Below are 20,500 nucleotides of genomic sequence, written 5' to 3' on the forward strand. Positions count from 1 at the left end.
CTTCCAACCCAAGCCATCCTATGATTTTAACTTTATGATGACTGGCACAATGTTACTGTACCATTTCTAAGCTTCACACATCTGCAGCTAGCATTTTCAGTGTATACACTGAAATAAGATTGCTGAAAACTAGAATTAACTGATATTTATTATTTCTCACTGAAATCTCTTTCCAAAAGGAAAAAAAAAATACAGGAAAGATAATCTGAATCTACCCTTTGGAAACCTAAAACATTTACTTTCATATTAATCTGCTGCTATAAAATCATTATAAGGAAGATTCATCATAATTTCTTTCTCAAGTTACATATCACTTCTGAAAATAGCTCGTTTCATTAGATTGCAAACTGCTCCATCTTGTGGTAACATAGCAGCATTAATGCAAAACAGCAACATCCCTACAGCTTTACCTTCTTTCTGGTTATATTCCATTTGTCTTCGAAACAATTTGGTATCTTAACTCAAAGCCAAACATCTGTGTGCTGAAGGTAAAAAAGAGGAGCCTGGATGAATCACAACACACATCAACTAAAACCACAGACAGCCTTTTCCTTTTCGAACCATGTTCAGAATATACTGATATGATTAAAGTACACCAGTCACGTTCAGGACACCTTTCCGAAATGTTGTTGGCAAGATGAATTGGACCACACAAAGTGGTTCAAAACAGAGGCCTGAGAAGCCTGTCTTAGGCACAGTTAGTAGGCTGATGTTCAGGACTGCTTCTTTCAGGAACTTTGGGAATGCAGGGGAATGAGAGGAACAGCAAGTTAAAACAGATTACTCAAACTGGTAAACAAATTCTACTACTGTGCTGCTGTCACAACCCAAAACTAACAACCCCAATGAAATTTCCATATTTGGTTCTCCCGTAAGATACTTCTGGTCTGATAAATCTGTAACAATGACTGAAAAAATGGTAGTTTCACCTATTGATCAGCTTTAACACTACAGGATCAGTCCTTCTTAACCCAATCATTTCAGCTCCTAACTCCTAAGCTGACATGTATTGCAAATAACTGAGACAGATTTCATACAAGTGAAAAATTCAGAATTAGTTGGAAGCCTGAGCAAGCAGCTATAAGAGCAAGCAAGCTGGTACATTAATAGTGTTCCTAAGGACTTCCCTAGAAATTTGTAGTAAGTTCTACAGCTTTACCCTATCTGAAAATTTTAATGGATTGAAGCAGCAAAGGACCTACAAGTACATTTCTGGACAGTAAAACATCAAGAAATCCTTTAAAGCATGATAAAAAAATCCTGTATGTTGTAAGTACTGTTACGCTGTTGCACTCTTCCACCTTTATTACCCAATACTGAGGCAGGAAGAAAAAATATGGTCAAACGGATCCATTTTCATTTGTCTTAAGATAAAAACTCTACTATTAGATTTTATTAATCTTCTTCAGCTAGCACCTTCATTTAAGTCTGTATGTTGTTACGTAAGCATGTCAAAAGAATCCTAAGGTACCTGTCCCAACATGGATATCTACTGAATGATTTTATCACAAGCCACAGCTTTTACTGAAACCTGATCTAGTATTATTTTGCTACACACAAACAATTAAGAGTAGAATTAGCAGAAATGCTAATTAAGCCACCTTGTATTTGCCTTGGTGTAAAACATGTCTCATGTAACCTGTTTGTTTTTCAAAGTGAGATGAATTGCATCAGCTGTTGAACTCGACTTAAGTCATAGCATCATAGAATTATTCAGATTGGAAAAGACCTTCAAGATCACGGAGTCCAACCATTAACCTAACACTGCCAAGTCCACGACTAAACCATGTCCCTAAGCACCACATCTACATGTCTTTTAAATACCATTTAGATACCTCATGGGATGGTGACCACCGCTTCCCTGGGCCACCTGCTCCAGTGCTTGACAACTCTTCTGGTGAAGGAAATTTTTCCTAATATGCAGTCTAAACTTTCCATGGCACAACTTGAAGCCATTTTCTCTCAACTTACTGCTTGTTTCTTGGGAAAAGAAAAAAAGAGACCAACACTCACCTTGCTACAAGCTCCTTTCAGATAGCTGCAGACACATTTTGAGTAAGACAAACTACCTTGGTTTACTGAGTATTCTCATGAAACAAGAGTTAAAAAGCTGAGTGGTTCTGGGGAGTAAGGAATCAGAAATACATCAGTCAAGGATGCATACCCAGTTTATGAACTTCCCTGTTTTACTCAGTTCAAGAGGGCTATTTACTCACTGACCTCTTCTTGAATATTGCTCGGGAAAATAATGACCCATACTGATCACTCATGCCTGTTTATGACCTGCAATTGCCCTGCCCGCACTTTTTGTTACCTCTGAGGTGTAATAGCTTTGGTATAATCTACAGCAAATAAGAAGTGGGGCAGACATTTTAGTGATTAGAAAATCTGCCTGGGAAGGAAGAAGTCCAAGTACTGTAGGCTTCTAAATTAAAAAAGTTGGAAGGTGCTCTGTTGTTAAAAACTACTGAGTTGAAAAGTTTTTCTCTGCTTTCTTTTGGTGTGATGAACCTTATACTCTTTTTTGCTGTAGTTTAGTTCCTATGGGCTATGCTCTTCCTTGGAAGCTCTATGTATCTGACCTCTGTTCCAGGGCTGGCAGTAAACCAAAACCTTGCACTTCTGGGTGAATGCTGTTAACCACTGTTCTATTTTGGAAGGATACAATTATAGACACTAGGTGGGCAGCACTGTCATCACCTCCTGCTTCTGATTTAAAAAAAGAAAAGTTAGACTGCTTTTGGCAACGAGTCCGATGCTATCTTTGTGCATTAGCCATATTCGGAACATGCCTCCTTGTTCAAGCCCCTTGAGATTTAAGGGGTGGGGGAGAGTATTCTAAAAGATTAACTTTAGTCTAATCCCTTCAAGCTCTTTCTGCATTTGGGGAAAGAAGAGAAAAACTGACTCCTCCAGAAGGTGATTCAGAGCACCTAAATTTAGGTATTGCTCTGAATCACTCTCTACTTAACCTGGGAAGGCATCCTGAAGACAACTGATTCCACAGGCAAAGGTTATGCTCCGTGACTGTTCCTCTCTCAACATCCCCTCAATTGTCAGTACCATTCTCACTGGTTTCTTGACTCCAGCACATCTTAGGTGGGAAGTTGTCACTTATCCTCAGATACGTAAGAGGCAGAAAGGGAGGCAAGTCAAAGTTGTCCGAATACCTGGTTGCGAGCTGCCTAATTCTAGAAATTAAATAGCCAAGTCATTAAACAAATAGATTGATTTTTAGAAGTTACAATCTACCAACAGTTTCATTACTGACCTCAGTGGAGCTAAGATGCAAAGCTGGCACTCACACTACTATTTTAGATGTAGCATTTTGGTAAATCACACCACTGTTTTCTGTAATTCTAAGTAAATTTAAAGAAAGTTGCTTGTTTTTTTGGAAACAAAGAGAAGGTGGTCGTTATAATGGAAAAAAAATCTTTATTACTAAATATATTTATACAACAGTTTTAAATCATAAATCAGTATGTTCTAGAATTCTGGTAGCACTCTGATGTTCTTTAAATACTCAGACTTATCGCTTTTTCCAGGTGAATTTCCGTCTGGCTCCCTCCTGACCAGGCTTTTTTCGTTCCCTCACACGTGGGTCATATGTTAGTAGTCCAGCTACAAAACACAGAGAAGCACCCATTTGTTTACTGTTACTAGTTAATATTAGATATACTACATGTGGGGGATCCAAGGAAGCCAATAGCTTCACATATGAATTGGAACATCTAGAAGGATAAGGATTCAATATAAAACACAGGGAAATTAATTTCACCAGATCCTCTAACATTTTCACTTTTCTTCAGTAACTGAAATTTCTTCACATTTTACTTTACAAACCAGTACAATCCCACACTCTCTTATATCTATACTGCTTAAGGCTTTACAGCACTGGTGTCCAAACTTTCTCGGCATGCACCCCCAATGTATGTGTATTTATTACTTTATAAATTATACAGACTACCAAAATCCTAATATTTTCTTCCTGTACTCCCATGGTGCATCTTGTACACCACCAGGATGCACAAAACCCACTTCGGAGACCACTGCTTTAAAGTGCACTTAGTGTTTCCAAAGTATATTTGGCAGTGTCCAAAACATGTTCAGAATTATGCTGATGTCGTTACAGATACCCAATTCAATTCAATGTCAGTTTACAGGAATATTCCTAGCAAGTCATACTTGTCAGGATGTCTTGTTTCAAAGATACTAGCGTGAAGATAGCTTTACTTCCATGGATGGCAACAGAGTGAAAAAAAAATCACAGCTGTTCTGCCAGTAATGCACACTGGTATGTCTCCCTGCCAGCCCAGAAAGAGCATAGTTAAAAGCTAAATGATGAGAATTCTTTATTTGCTGAAACAGTATGGCATCTAATCACTGAGAAGCACCAAATACTGCAACTACTCAAATGATCTCTGTCTTATCCCAGGTAGCTTGTAACCTCTAAATAAAGCAACAGAGGAAAGAAGCTCTTTCAGTCTGGTTAGTTGCGTGTAGTAAGTTTATGCTCATTACTATCCCTTCAAAGCTAACCCTCTAGAATAAAACTTTTTAAACATCAGTAAGATGCAACTAATCAAGTAAAACAAAATACAATCTTGATACCTTATAGCTCAATAATGCCTGATCAAGATTTGTTATAGCAAGTACACATTCATCAGTTGTAATTCTATGTTTTGGCAATATAAGATGGTTAACAGACAACAGAGGTCATGGACAGATGGAAGGAATGCTCAAGAAGTCATCCAAAATGTACACAAAGGCTGCTATGAAACAAGCAAAAACAATTTAGAAGTAAATGAAGATCCCTTCATAAAATATACAAGGTTTCACTGGGATTATTTACTCAAATCTGCACTATCTGATCCATAATGATCCTCATATTAATTCCATTAATTACCAGAGCATATTAAGAAATAACTGAGGTAATTTCAGTCCTACCTTGCCTCATGAATTCCACCTCCTTTTCTGTCACAAAGCTCCTTAAGGCTTTTGCAGAGGCTAAACGTATTGCTCCAGCCTGTGCTGATCTTCCTCCACCAGAGACTGTGCAAACCATATCATGTTTTCCAACTCTGTCAAGAAACTGGAAAGGGAACAACAACTGTTCTCTAAAAACAAAAATAAAAAGTAATAATAAAATATATACATGTATATAAAGTTTCACGCTATGTACATTTCTTATCATAATATATACAAAAACATAGTTAAATTTCAGGCAGAGAGCCAGAAAGACATTTGTATCTCTAATTTCCTACTGATATCAACTAAATCAATGGGAAATAAGCAGCTAGAAATTGACAACAGTAAGTATTTTAAGCTCAATTTTACAACTAATTAGTGAAACAAAAGTATCTGGAAATGCCAAGATCCTTCAGCTCTGGATATTAAAACTGAGCAATCTCTCGCTCTATTCTTGAGCTCAGAAACCACAATATAAAATAAAAATCACAAGAGGGATAGAAACCTCATGTGAGCCTTATGAGAAGTCTTCTCTATATTTAACTGTGCTCATCCTCCAAAATCTGAAGCTTTACATGAAGTGTCTCACCTTGTTTGCTTCCACTATGTTACTGTATGCCACGTACAATCTGCAAATCTCTCAGGAAACACTTAAAAGACATCGTGTATTATTTACTTATTTTTAAATTAAACTGCAAGTGGGGAACAAAATTTGAGGTACCCAAATACCTGTGCTCTTGGTTTTTGCATCCCTTCAGAAAGGGAGAGACAAGAAACACAGAGCAAGGCTTACCTATCAGTTCTTATGCTACTGTCTCCTGAAAACTAGGAGGAAAAGCAAGACAAAACCAAGAACAAAGCATCAACTCTGTGGTGGAACAGAGCATCAAAAATATAACTGCATGGCATGACTTTTGCTGGAATAACTTAAGTGCAGTAAGAATACAGCATTCCATAGTGCTCTCACCTGTCCTGCAGGACTGGGAAGTAATGTAAAATGTCTATTCCATTCACTGTAACTTTTCCACTCCCATTGTCATACACTATTGCAGTAGCTCTTGCAGTTTTTCTTGCACCTTAAAGGAATTAAACCAAATCTGTTATGAGGCTTCAATATTCCACAGAACTTCAAGTGCCCAGGAAGTTAAGCAAATCTCAACACTTTCATACTGTACCAGCTGTTTCTTTTTCAATGCTGAGGTAACAAAAACAACAACAATTAAGTAGAGGAAATAAATACAAGCAATACACAACTAGCTTGCAATATCTGTTCTCAATGTCTACCAAAGAGGTGGGGAGTGTGTGTTGGGAGGAGGTAAAAATAAAACTCTGCCTCCCATAACTTCAGTAGGTCAGGACATTTTCTTGACCTGGTGATGTCATGTATATGAAAATAAACAGCTAGTTGAACTCCCATGTTTACTGTAAGTACATTTTCTAGTAATATTAAAATACTTTATAAAATCATAGGAAGGTACAGAAGTTTGAGCATATTCACATGGGAGTGGTTAACATTTTAATTATACTCGTATAAGCAATGCCTATGCTTCAGTTGGCATAGCTTCCTCAGAAATTACTACTTACAGGTAGCTCTCTAAGTGCATTAGCTTTAAGTTAAAGCACAATAAACTCTCTGTTCTACAGCCTAAGACCAGTTTTCTTAAGCACAAAAGAAGGGATCGTTCTGATATAGGAATTATAAAAAAAAAAATTAGACGTTTTTCTCAATTTAGGAGGGTGATGGGACACAAGACTGTTCCTGAACTGAAATTCTTACGGCTTTTCTTAAATAAGATGGGTTGTATACTTATCAAACTTCAACAACTACTGTTCTGAAGGGACTATTGAAAACCAGTGTGGATTGAACCCCAGATTTGTGCTCTAGTCTCTCCTTGTCACATCAACTTGAAGCCAACCCAGCTCGAACAGAGCTCTCTAGCAATTTTGCCCTCAAATTCTCTGCAACCTTTTTTTCCTCTTATTCTCATCTGCTGTGTGCTGCTTAAGAATACGCATCACCTCTAAGGCTCCTCACGAACATACAGCATAAAATGTGTGTGTACACACATGCTTTGTCCATCAAGTCAGACTTTCCTACACATGTTGTCGCTACATTACTTTTTCTAAACAATCACTCATATAATATACCATTCTTCCCTCCACTAAAAACATAAGGAACCTGTGTTGAGAAGATAAAAACCTTCATGGCCTTTCTCTAACATCACCTCTGCCTTGGTGATGACAATGACTAATTCCTGTCTCCATCCCCTAGCTAGCTAGCTCTGGTCATCCAACTTGTTAAAAAAATTCAGGAATTCCTTTTTTGCATCTTCATAGGCTGTTTGTAAATATCCAGATGCCTCCTTGGCACCTTCAAAGTTTTCCTTGCGGGACTGCATACAAAAGTCATGATACAGGTTACTTACAGGCCTACGCATGCTACTTCTATACCACTGTTACATCGAGGTAATATATAGCAACAGTATAAAAACACTGTTACTTCCATTGAATTCTCCCTATGTGTTTGGACTCTCCCAGTCCCTTGCCCTTTATATTCAAGTCAACTCTTGCCAGAAATTAAAGTCCTTTTGTATCCTACAACATGTAGCACAACAGGGTCCTCTCTAGAGATGCACTGCTGCACAGAAATACAGATAAAACTAACAGTTGATAGACCCTGCTAAAAATGTCCCAGACCATGTCATAACTTAGTATGTTTAGTATAATAAACAATTATACATACAATACACACATAAGCATATAAAATGAAGTAGAGACACCTTCAGCAGCATTATACATATTATAAAGAAAGCAGTGTGAAGGGGATAAAAGTTCTTCATCATTACCAACCAACTTGAAATTATTACCTTCGCCAGTGCTGAAGGCCACTCCTCGCTCATCATACTTCAAGGGCTCAGTAACTACTTTTTGTAACTGCACAGGAACTTCTTTGGTAAACTTCTGTATATACTTCTCTTCGATGTCACCACATGGCAACGTCATCAATTTTTGCAAGAGCTGAATAAACCTTGAATACTGAGGACAACAAGGCTTCATTAAAGGATGCGAGTGTAATTGCATTTGCTAAAACTTTCTATTTTTATATAATTGATCTTTCCTACTTCACTTTTATTGATGATTTCTGACAAGATGACACTTTTGCACCTACATGCTGATTTAAGAACAGCATGCATCATTTTCTGTGTGACTAAAGATACCTACTTCTTTCTTCAGGCAACAATGAAACTTTAATTCAAAGCATAACCAACCCCTTTGTGATACAGGATTATTGTATTAGAATGAAGCTCGTGTCACTTTTGAAAAGAAAACATTGAGGGGGTCTTCATTCTTTTATTATTGTTTCATTAAAATGGCAAAAGGAAAAGATTTTCACCTCCTTTTCAGCAAGTTAGCACGTTCATTGATTTGGAAATAATTTTATTGCACTAAACTGAACCTCTTAAATGATTATATTTCATAATATATACAGGAAATACCTATCTATCTATCTTTGGCTGTTCAAGCTGAGTTACTTTAATGTTTATGATTTCCTTTAAAACCGAACAATCAAGCTATTTAAAAATTCAAGAGATACTTGACTTAAAGGGCAACCTCTTGAAATAAATTATCCTTTGCTACTGTGTGGTTCTCCTTCCCCCTTACACCCCCGCCAAAGTTCTTCAACATGTGATTAAAAGAGTAAACACCACTGTGTTAACCCATTTGTGCTAAAAGCTGGGATGTCCTGTTACGAAGTGTTACTGCAGGAGCACCGGACAGCTGCTCACTGGATATAAAGGTATGCTATAATCTAAAATGGACTTCTCATATAGATATCATAACCTTATTCTTGAAGTTGCCTTTACTTACAAGCTGCTATTAAAAGTGTTTTTTCTTCTCTCCATTACCAGAGCCTTCTGCACAAAATTAATACTTTTCTTGTAACTGAGCAATAGTCCCTAAACTCTGACATCACTTAGAAAGTTGCTTCTAATGATATGACACAGACGTGGTAAAGCCTTTGAAGAACAGAAATACAAAAATATAAACATTTAAAAATTGTAGAGGCTACAGATGCAGAAAGCTTCCAACAGTTCACTTGCAGAGCACAAAGGGGAAAAAATATAAACAGCTCTGATTTTGTTTAATCATGCAAACACCACAGAAATTTTTTTGCAATGGCAAAATATGAGAACTTGAGCAGGTAAGATCGGTAGCTCATATGGAGACATTTCAAATACATGTTTTTTTCTACAGGCTGAGGCTTTGTGGTTTTACATGTGAGAGACCAGTTTAAAAGCTCTGGGTTTGTTTTGGGAGGTTTCTGTTTGGTTTTTGTTGGTTTGATTTTGGGGGGGAGGGGGTGTTGGGGTTTGGGGTTTTTTGTTTGTTGGGGGTTTTCTGGTTTTTTGTTTTTGTTTTTTCAGTTTAGTGCAGTCTGCTTTTACAGCTGTAGAATGTACAAAAACCAAGCAGTGAAGAACTCTAAACTGGTTGTAAAACTAGATCAGTTCCTGGCACTCTAAGGGGAGAAACAGCTATTCCGAATGGAGGAGCTACTGAAAACACTGAAGTGGCTCACAGAAGAAGCAGTTACAAGACAGAGGAAGTCTCCTGGCTATCCCAGGATGGAGAATTTACAATGATGTCTAACTAATGCTTATGGAACACAATCTACTTGAGACTTTTTCACATTGCCCATAGACAAGGAAGCTATCACATGTTACTGCTCTGGATGACAAGTGAGCAAAGGGCATGTTTGCTGCTATTATGCTATTTTTGCAATGATGCTGTCCACAGGACAGAAGATACTGAATAACACTGTTTCTAGGTGAGAAAATACTTGAGATGTTCAGCCAAATAGTGTTATATTCTCTGGTACCATCATATTCAAGCTTAAAATTCCAAAAGCAAACTGAAGCTTGCCCCATAGACCGAACTTGCTGTTAAAAAATTTAATGCTATTTAGGGGACTGTAGGAAAAAGCTCTGAGTGAGAAAAAGTGTACAACTATCAGGATGTATACAGTCTTATTCCCAGAGATATATGTAAAGAAGGACTACAAATCTAGACAATGACAGAGGCTGCAGACCCTGGGAAGCTGCACAACCCTCCTCCCTCCCACCATATATTCATGTAAAGGAGAATATAATCAGATTACTGTATCATACCACAGATCTGTTTAGCTCTGTTTTTTTTTTTTTTGTATTTGATTCTGTAGCCAATCAGTAAGAAAAAGGACCCCTCATTTCTGTGCAGGTTTACCATTAGAGAAAACCACCATGTTTCCCATCTTGAACATTTACCCCTCCTCTACAATAAGCAACAGGGGTTTTAGCTCTGTCTTTCATCTGTAACTAGAATAAATGATTATTTATGTCTATTATAAAGTGTTACCATACTCCTGACTACATAATTAGATGACAAGGAAAAGTGCCCTAGGCCTCACAATGCTACCAGGAGAAAATGTGAACTATGTTAGTTAGCAATGGAAAATCCTTAATAGTTATGTGCTGTGCTAGATAAAAAAGCAACACAGCTCACTTTTCTTGAAAACACAAATGTGACAGTGCTGTGAGCATATACAGATTTTATGAGAAAAAAGAATTCTTTTGAAGAGCACCTGCTTCTGTTCTGCACAGTACCTTTTCAGCATCCAAAAACATACCCAGAGTTTATATTTTTAAGACACAAACCTCCTTAAGATTAGAAAGATTAATTACTTACATCATTATCTGACAGTTTTTCTAACAACATTTCTTCCAATTCAATCTTAGTCAGCCATCTGCTGCCAGCCAGGTTTCTGTTTAAAATATCACATATATTCTCCCTTTAATTAACCATGCAATTAGAGTTACATCACAAAGGACCACATATAAGTCAGTCTTCCTTCAGAAATACATTTTCCAGTATAAATGAATACTGATCACATTCCTATAGTAAACATCAGAAAGCCTACAGTGATTTTAAAAGATCTGTCTTTTGACAAGGAAATAACTTCATGTATTGAATTAACCACATGAAAATTAAGAGTATCAGTTATGCATTATTCATATTATTGAAGTCCAAGATTGAGCTAGAGTAATACTGTAATAGTGAACAATCTTCCCCACAACTTAAGAGTTCGTTTTAAAGGGCTGCTGCTAGGAAAACTTTGGCTTACAAGCAGCAAAGAACAAAATCAAAGGCAGAATGTTAAAAATCAGATTCTAAATTAACAGAATTTTGCCTCTGGTCTTTACTCTTCCGATCAATACAGAAAACTCCACTAGCACTAAGCATAGTCAAAGGACTACCGCAGCAGTGACACACTGTATGCTGTCTCCTGTGTAACCTTGACCTGCTCAGAAACTGCACTGATGATAGCAAAAGCAGAAATTTCTAAGAATATAGCCTCATATGGAGGTGCTAACACAAAGAAAAAACACTGCTTGACATACATCTTTATGAAATACCTGTGATACAAAGTGACCAACTGAACAGAACGCCACCATAAATATATATGCCAAGATTATCAGCTAAATCTAAGGCAAAGTTGCAAATAGTTTCTTTCCTCTCCATGTTTTTTAGAAACAATCTTAATGAATGTTTTCAGCAGCATTAAGGAAGCTGTGATTCAGAAGGCACTCCTTCTGAAGGTTGATTTTAAGTAGTACTTCTTCTTAAGTATATATTTTAATGCTTTTCTGAGTCAGGGTACAATAAACGTTTATTTAGAAATGATGCTGGGTTTAACAATAATTTTAAAAAGCTTCCAATCCTGAGAGACTCAAGTATATACTTACATTTACATATCACTACTTCCAGTGAAGTCAGTGAAATTTTTTACATGTGAAAAGCTGTAAATTTAAAGTACTTCAAGATCAGGTCCTAACCCTACAGTTAGTCTTGTAGAATGGACCCACAATAGGTCATTTTCTGGGGAAAAACAAAATAGCCCTTCCCACCAAGCCTTTACCTATACTTCAGAGATGAATTATCCAAACTAATCTCAGAGGAAGTACCATATCCAGTGTGGAAAATAAGGCTCAAAAAACCTTTAAATTCTCTGAGCTTTTACAAACCTAACAGGAAAAAACCCTTTCATCTCTGACTGGCTTTAGGTCATTTTTCACATCAGTAAATCCACTGGCTGGGCTCTGTAAGGAGTCAGGTTATTTTTCAGCAGCATACACCAAGAAACTAAATTCATTTCTTTGTCTGCTCAGAAGCTAACACAAATCTATGATAAAACGTTATGTGGGTCATAGGACACTATTTATATCATGAAGAAACATGAACTTCTGTTACTTAAGAAATTGAAATAATCTCAGCAAATTAATCCTTTCTAACATAAATAACAAATGGCTGAAATTAACAAAAGATAAGCCAACATGATGTGCAACTGGAACTGCACATAAATCCGGCTAGAAATCACACAGCAAGAACAAAGATAAGACCAACTTGAACAGTGAAAAACTAACTACACAGAAAAGCAATAAATGCCAAAATCAAAACTTTCTAGCTGTATCCATTTCTTTTAAAGACTTCCTTATTATAATACTCTAATGTCTTGCAAAATCCTTGCAAAACCCCTCAAAATAGAAAATGAAGAATATAGCCTAAGAGAAGCAAACAGTTCTTAAAGCATATGCCCAGCTCAAAGACAATGCTGACTGTATGGACTAAGAAACAATCAACTGCAGCATCTCCCATAGCTTCTTCTGGTTGACATGTATTTTTTCTGTCCATTGGCTAACTATCTAAAAAGAGTTCCTTGTGCATACCACGGAAGTTAAAGAGGAAAAAGAAGATAAACTAAATTCAATTACTAATAATGGGGGTATTTAAACAACCCCAACCAAATAAACTTTCCTAAAATTACTATAGTTTTTGATGTTTTACCTGTTCAAAGCCATTAGAAGAAAAATAGTGAGATTAAGTATTTTGATACTCTTCAAGTTAAATATTGGTAAGTAAAAACATTCAAGAGCTGTTATTAATGAAAGAGCCATAGGCCTTAGGATTTTTCCAACAGATAAACAACTTCTTAGGCATTTTTAAAGGCCTTATTTTATTACAAAGAAATTACCCCCTTTTTCAAAAAATCTTTAATAAAGAAATAATTAGAAAACATCTACTAAAAAAACCCCAGAATTCTGGATACACTAATTTTCAAATCAAACTTTTACACAGGAAAGAATATAGAAAAGAGCAGGAAGCTATTAAAGAGCAAGAGAAATGGAGGGGGGGGTGAGGGATGTGCCTATTCAAACAGTGAGAAGAAAGCACTGCACACATACATACTACAGGTAAGGCTTTTCAACCTGAAATTACCATGCAAATGTTAGGCAAGGAATAGAGAAGAAGTCTGAAAACATTCTTATGGAATAAAAGGCAGGTAGCGTGATTACCCACAAGAAGTGCCAAAACAACATATTGAAGCATTTTAACCAATATTCAGTCTAACTGAAAACTTACTTTTTTTCCTTCTGAGGAGGAAGGTCTTCAGCTGTCAGTTCATCTTCGTACTTCTGAACGTTCAGCAATTTTTCATATGTGTCCTAAAATGCATGGAAAAAGAACTTAAATGCATTTTTCCATTTACTATTTAATTTTTGTTATTTAAAACACACACTTATGTGGTTTTACTCTCCAAAGACTTAAAAATGCAGGGGTCAGAAAACAAGCAGAGCTCTTGACAAAAAAAGAATACAGCAAGTTAAAACTCAACTAATAAAAATTTACACAGTGTATATATAATATTTTCATAGGCAGGTCAAAATAATTTTTAATTCAGCTATTTTTCAACAAATGATCATATGCTTCATTAAAAAATTCTCAAGTGTATACAGACTAGATTCATATAATGGATAAACTGCACAATAATTTCATCAGTGCATCTACAGTTCAGTTTGACTTCCTTAAAATACTGACAAGGTTTAATTTAGTTAGAGTTCTGTACATTTATATACTGTGAGCTTTATTGGTGGTCTGTATCAGTCAAAACTCCCCTCTTCCCCAGGCGCGTCTACAGGGACATACAAAGTCATATATTTACCATAATCAGAATTTCTGTTCTTTCAAATATTACAGATATATTTATTTTTTTTTATATTTTGATATACTGAATTTTTACTACTTGTTTCCCCTCAAAATTCTTATCTATGCTATTTTCAAACAATGCTGTGACAGCCATTTACCACTTCAGAAAAACAAATGGAAAAAAATACTCCAGAAATTCACACTGAAAATACCACAGAAGAAACACGGTTTTAATAAGTATTTCAGAGGCTTTTCCCAGTTAAGAAACTTTCAGAGACTACCTGCTTCTGAAATACATCTAATACTCTGAACTACAACACTGATTCAAATCACAAGTTTAAAAGGAGTATTTGGAGAAATAATTTTAAGTGATATTGAAACAAAACAGGATTGCTGTACTACGAAGCACTTTTTTGACAAATAGAGGAGTTTATTATCACTACCATATACCTTATTAATATAATGATTAATAAGCAAATACTAGATAAGAACTATGGTGCAAGAATTACAAAGCACAAGAAACAACTGTTAGGGTGGGGTTTTTTTTCTTTGTATTACTTACAAAAAGCAGTTAAAGAAGAAACATTAGCTCAGAAGTTAATCAATGAAATATTAGTACTTAATATAATACTGGGATGTGCAACAGGATGTAATGAAATTCCTGCATCAGTTCGCATTTAAAAAGAAAAAGCCAAGACAAAACCCCCTTGGTAGTTATAAACACCTACTGTTCAAGCTGATTTATCCACTAATATAATAATACACCCGCACATAGACTAAAAATATTTGTACTGTAAGTGTATGAACTGAGAACAGATTGGTATCTGAGCGGCACACAAGGCATTTAAATAAGGACAACTTACTGAAGTATTTGATGCTGGTCATTGGTGACATTTTTAACAGCACAGTGGAACAAAAGCACTTTTAGAATAACTACAGTATAAAATCCTGAAGCACAAAACTGTCTACTTTTGAGACAGCCTCTCATCATAGCAGCATGCCTTTCAGAAATCTTTTATTTTTTACACAGATACCTGTATCAGATAGAAACTCCATAAATTTTTCAACTTAAAAAAAGTCCCTCTTCAAACACAGGAAACATATAAAAGAGTACAAGAAATCGTATTTTCAAATACTTCCAAAACTCATAAATAATCTGTAGATCTCTAAGATAACAAGATACTGCAGCATTACTGTGGGCAAGACGCACATCACATAACTAATAATCTTAACGTTTCCATTTGGAGCTGCAAAAATTACTGCCTATACATTAAAAGCACAAACATGATTTGGGTTAGAGGACATGAGATGTGCCTTACATCAGGCAATTTTTAGACATCTGTAGTTAGATATGAGAAAGAATCAGTATGGAAGGTTCTGCTTGGGACTGTAGAGGGAGGGAAGGGGAAAGAGTGCTGCGGCTGTCCTTCAGCTACTTGGAACAGGCTTAGATTCCTCCAAGCTCCATGAGTTTCTGCATTTGGGAGCAGTCAAACCATGCATGAAGACAACATTCTGCTGTTAAATGATCAGAAGAGGTACTGGGTTGCTAGGTCTTATGGATAAAGAAGTTTTTCACTTTGGTGCTAGTCTCCCAGCTTACCTCTTACCTTTGTAAGGCACTGAGTGTCACCTTCCTAACTGGCAAAAGCAGTCTGCCCCCTCAAATAGCCACCACAGTCACTGCACTCCAGCATATACATTTATGTACTGGAATGGTCAGCAGAAAAATACATGAACCAGGAGCTCAATAAAAACACAGCTGTTCTTTAAAAAAGAGCAGGCAGAAGGAATCAAAACTGTTAGATTGGATCAGACTGACTACAGTCAGAATTGCTTCTGAACAGCAAGTGAAGGATTTTCAGGTAAGGATTTTGTCATCATACTCAGAAACTAACAATAAACACAGGCAAATAAAATGAGATATGGGGTGCCATCCACTAGTTTTTAGTCTGAGAAATTTGTTGTTAAAATGAAAAAGCTTTACAACAGCTGGAACAAGATTTTCCTGAAGATCCTCCCTGGGTATTCCCAAAGAACACCAACACTCCACAGTCCATTTAAGTTCCAAGAATGTGCACTTCTAAGAATTACAATGATCTCTTTCAACGGTCCTTGTTAAATTACAGTAATTATGTCCATTCCTACAAAAAAACCTTTTACACAGGAAATTAAGTCAAATGACACTAAAAAGTAATATTTTAAAATACTTCCAAGTGTAAGAAAACCACTAAATATAATTTCCTGCATATTCCTGGCACTTCTGATAGTGGACTTGCATCACTTATGAAACAGAATTTTGGCCTGAAGTATTAAAACAAAATTAATGCATGTATTTAATCTCTGTATAAAGATGAAGTCAACAGACTAAAAAGGACCACTCACGTGTGAAGTAAAGTATGTTGGATGAGCCTTTGCAAAATCAGGAATCACATGTAATGCCTAATAATTTATCTGACAAATCTTCATTCCCCAATGGCTAAAGAAAGCTTCTGAAGACACACTTGCTTTTTCAAAGCTGACAGGTGAAGATTTTACTAATCACTTCAGAATTCAATAGTCCAATTCATGAATGTACACATCTGTGTGCCTTGTAAACTCAGCCATTACACAATCAAAATAGCTGATTTTACAAGATTGTCTATATACTGAAATGCTTCCATTTATAATAGAGATCAAATTTCACATACCTAGAAGGATGCTTTCTCAAAATAAAATCTTATTTTACTGTGCATAAAAAAGATTGTGAAGAAATTAGCAAATGAAACCTTAGAAGGATAGATTTTTATTATAAAAAGATAACATTTTGGTTAAAATATGCTGCAGATGATATTTTACATCAATTTGCCTTTTTCTTTTCTTACATCATTTTAACTTCAGCATATACTTTGGGGGGGTTCAGTTTTGGTGGGGTTTTTTTTGTGGGGTTGCTTGCTGGGGTTTTTTTTTAAGACTTTAAATGCTCTGCTGTTAGAGCATTTGCCTCTGATGAACCTTTGATATTTCCAAAAAAGTACAAGAAACACTGTTACATAAAATTACTACTTTGTTAGACAAAAATGGTATTAAGAAACCATTTTGCCTTGTTCTGCACATTAGAAATATATTACTCTGGAAAACTCTTAAGTGATAATCAAATACAGTATCAAACATTTGTGAAATGGTGTTTCATGCAATAAATATTATTTTGTGTATCAAAAAAAAAAAATTGTTCTTTTCCCTGCAGCTAAACTTTATTCAACAGGCAGAACAAAGACAACAATGGAGTATAAAGTAAATATTCTTTATGAAAATTCACTTAATAGTCAAGGCATAACAACACGTATCGGTGGATATAATACATGCAAATATACACAGTGTATTTTTAGTAAGTGTATAATATTATTTATTAGCATTAATTAAACAAATAATGCCGTGATCAGTTATATTACTAGCAATTCATAAAATTCAAGTTCCACATGAGTCTGTGCAGTAATTAATGGCATAAAAGTTTAAGCTAAATATTATATTTATCCGACTTATTAGGCTTAATATAGCAATTTAAAAGACATCCTCAAATGGGATTGATTACTTACACTAGACTGTATTAACATACATCCCCTTTTTTTCCTTAGCCAAATTAATTAGCTTTGAGACTTAAAAATACATTTTGTTAAATACACATTAGTCTAATAAGAGGTTAAAACAATGTTGGGCATTTCATGCAGATTTCAGCTTTCATTTGGCTGACTAAAAAAAAAACCCTGTTAGACCTCACTTAACGGGTTTAGATTTATAAAAGCCTATTTAATGAAAAGATTCAAGAAGAGTAGAACACACAAGTATCCTATACTAATGAAAAATGCATTTGTCAAACCCATTTGTTTGAAGGTGGTTGCCATACTGCTATGAACAAGATGCACACTATTTCCAAGGCAAGCTTGCATACCCTTTCTAACTGCTAGGAAGAGCTAAAAATAAACTCGTGCTCCTTGTAAAATTTGTAATTTCTTCATTATGATGGAATGCAACAAAACATCTTGCCCTTGGGTTGCTCTGTTTCAGCCAAAACAAATGCAAATGGCTTGTCAGATGACAGCTGTTTGATAAGGCTCCTCTACAAGACCTGCATGCTTTACTTTTTTTCCGTGAAACTTGGGATGAAAGGCAGAAGGCAGGAAGAGAATTAATGTAGCATACAGTCTAAAGGCAATGCTACAACCGTGATTAAGTAGAAAAGTTAAAAGGCACAGATTTTCCACAGCCTTGCTGCGTGCAACCCATCCGTGTAACAAGTTGACAGGCCTAGCGCGTCAGCTCCATCATCCTCTCCGACAGCTAAAACGCAGCATTGCATCCCTTTTCAGAGAAAATTTGCGTCTGCACCATGAAGCGTTGTACATTATTTCTTAGCACTGCAGGGGGCTCAAGTCCATATGGAACCTTCACAAATATTACCACAGATCAAACCAGCGGCGTTTCGAGGCAGATTTGACATACCTATTTAAATGAACAGCAGGGGTCCTCGGGCTGCCTCAGGCTGTGCAGGAGAAAACCTCTGTGGAAAGCCTATGCTGCAGCTCCATTACTCAGCAAAGACACACTCTACATTTATCATTCATTTCATTTCTGCCAGGGCAAGAAGCTCATTTGCCCAAGGTCAACAACAAAAAAAAAAAGGGGGGGGGGGGCAGTTGAGGGACTTGGGGGTGGGTTTTATTCTCCCAAAGAAATAAATGTACCTGACAAGTGGGGATTTTGTCCTTTGGGTAGGCAGAATGCAAATAAATATCAGATAATTCCAGTAAAAACACTACACTCAGTAAAGCTGTGTACTGAATTTGAGAACATGAAGCTTGTATTTTTGATAACAGACTCACCACAGAACTAACTTTCTAAGACTATCTAACGAGGAAACAAAATCTGACATGACTGTCCAATTAAATCTTTCTGCATACATTATAAATTCTTTTGTCTTCTCTACATACATGAAAGAAACATGCACATCTTTTTATAAACTCTTCAAAGAGAAAGAAAATGCTGGCATCATTGATGGCCACAGATATGAAATCTCTGTTCATCATCCACATTAAGACTCGGGGTCTAGTAATGTTCTATTAGTTACAGCTTTTTTCATATAGGTAAACAGATGCAGATCCTTTACTCCTGGAACCATACTAATCAGAAAAAGCCTTAAGTTTGCATGAATGGAAGAGTCTTAGAAAAATCAATTAAGCAGTTTAAATGCAAATTTTCTTCACATTGAATGTCAGCACAAATAGCATTTCCTACAGCTTTGCCCTTCAAGGGGAAAAAAAAAAAACACAAAAACAAACCCACAAACTAAACCAAACTATTTTCTATTCTATGCTGAATTTTCCTAAAACTAGGCATTTTTGTTGTCTATGCGTTCACCCATGTTAACCAGATACCGCCTACAAGAAAGCATGTGGACTATTCAAAACTAGTCCAAGCTAGAACTGTAAAATAAACCAAAACTTAATAGTGAGAAGTATTATGTAGTCTGCTCTCTTAAATGTGATATAAAAACACCACTAATAATGGATATTATGACATAAAAATATACATTTCATTTAGCTTAAGTGATGATATTAAGGCCTACTGTGAAAACACAAGTAAACTCAGGAGCACCTGATATGCATCTCTAGAATAACACATATTTGACTGGGATCTAACATTACTTATTACAGATTACAACATACTTACATGCATTAATGAATAATATGACTGCTTGCCAGTATAAAAGAGAAAGTGAAATGGTCGTCCATCTTCTCCCCACTGGATTTCTAATGAAAAGCAAGATTAGACAAGAAAGCAATACACACTCACTAAATAAAATCTTCTGTATTTAATTGCAGTTATAAACCTCTTTCATAATACGTATTACCTTTTTAAATACCAGAGAACAAAGACATTTTATGGGTGTTCAACCTGTCTGGAAATCTAATAATTTAGACTAGCTTGCTAAAAACCAATCTCCACCTGTAATTATAACCAAATATTTAATATAATGTTTCTAAATATGGTTTAACACAAGAGAATCCCTCATGTACATCCTAAATAAACTTGCAAAAACTGCATAGCTGGTATTATAGATAGAATTATCCATTTTAGGATAGGAAGAAATACAAATTAAGAGATGACTGAAATCTACATAATGACGGAAAAATTATCAGTTCTAGAAAATGGTGTTTTAAACCCAGAGCAAATTTCTTTTTAGTATAAAACTTCTAAACTAAACCAAGTATTCATACAATTGTCTTTTGCGGGTAACACAACTGTATCAGAACTGGGTGATTTTAGGACTTGTTCATGTTGATACACTTGGAATATGTAAATATGAAGACCAATCCTATAGTTTGTATAATTCATTCAGCATGAAAAAGTACATTGCATATAATTCAGCACATCCAGTTTATTTTGTTAATTTAAAAAAAAATGTTATTTAAGGAAAAAAATCAACTTGCAAGAAAAAAAAAACAAACATTAAAAGACATTTTCCTGGTAA

General features: G+C 35.7%; 1 protein-coding gene across 2 annotated transcripts in view; it reads right to left on the bottom strand.

The window, feature by feature from the left end:
• Nucleotides 1-3,418: 3,418 nt before the first annotated feature.
• The window catches only part of MRPS9 (mitochondrial ribosomal protein S9), a 34,197-nt gene continuing 17,115 nt past the window's right edge, over nucleotides 3,419-20,500 (bottom strand). For both annotated transcript variants that reach the window (XM_034074610.1, XM_034074611.1), the window contains 7 exons: nucleotides 19,699-19,778; nucleotides 13,429-13,511; nucleotides 10,696-10,771; nucleotides 7,836-8,004; nucleotides 5,936-6,044; nucleotides 4,948-5,117; nucleotides 3,419-3,621 (listed from right to left, as the gene is read on the bottom strand). In XM_034074610.1, coding sequence (XP_033930501.1) covers nucleotides 3,530-3,621; nucleotides 4,948-5,117; nucleotides 5,936-6,044; nucleotides 7,836-8,004; nucleotides 10,696-10,771; nucleotides 13,429-13,511; nucleotides 19,699-19,778 — 779 coding nt within the window. In that variant the 3' untranslated portion in view covers nucleotides 3,419-3,529. The remainder of the gene's footprint in view (nucleotides 3,622-4,947; nucleotides 5,118-5,935; nucleotides 6,045-7,835; nucleotides 8,005-10,695; nucleotides 10,772-13,428; nucleotides 13,512-19,698; nucleotides 19,779-20,500) is intronic.

This window comes from Melopsittacus undulatus, chromosome 2, assembly GCF_012275295.1.
Source record: "Melopsittacus undulatus isolate bMelUnd1 chromosome 2, bMelUnd1.mat.Z, whole genome shotgun sequence".
Lineage (NCBI taxonomy): Eukaryota > Metazoa > Chordata > Aves > Psittaciformes > Psittaculidae > Melopsittacus > Melopsittacus undulatus.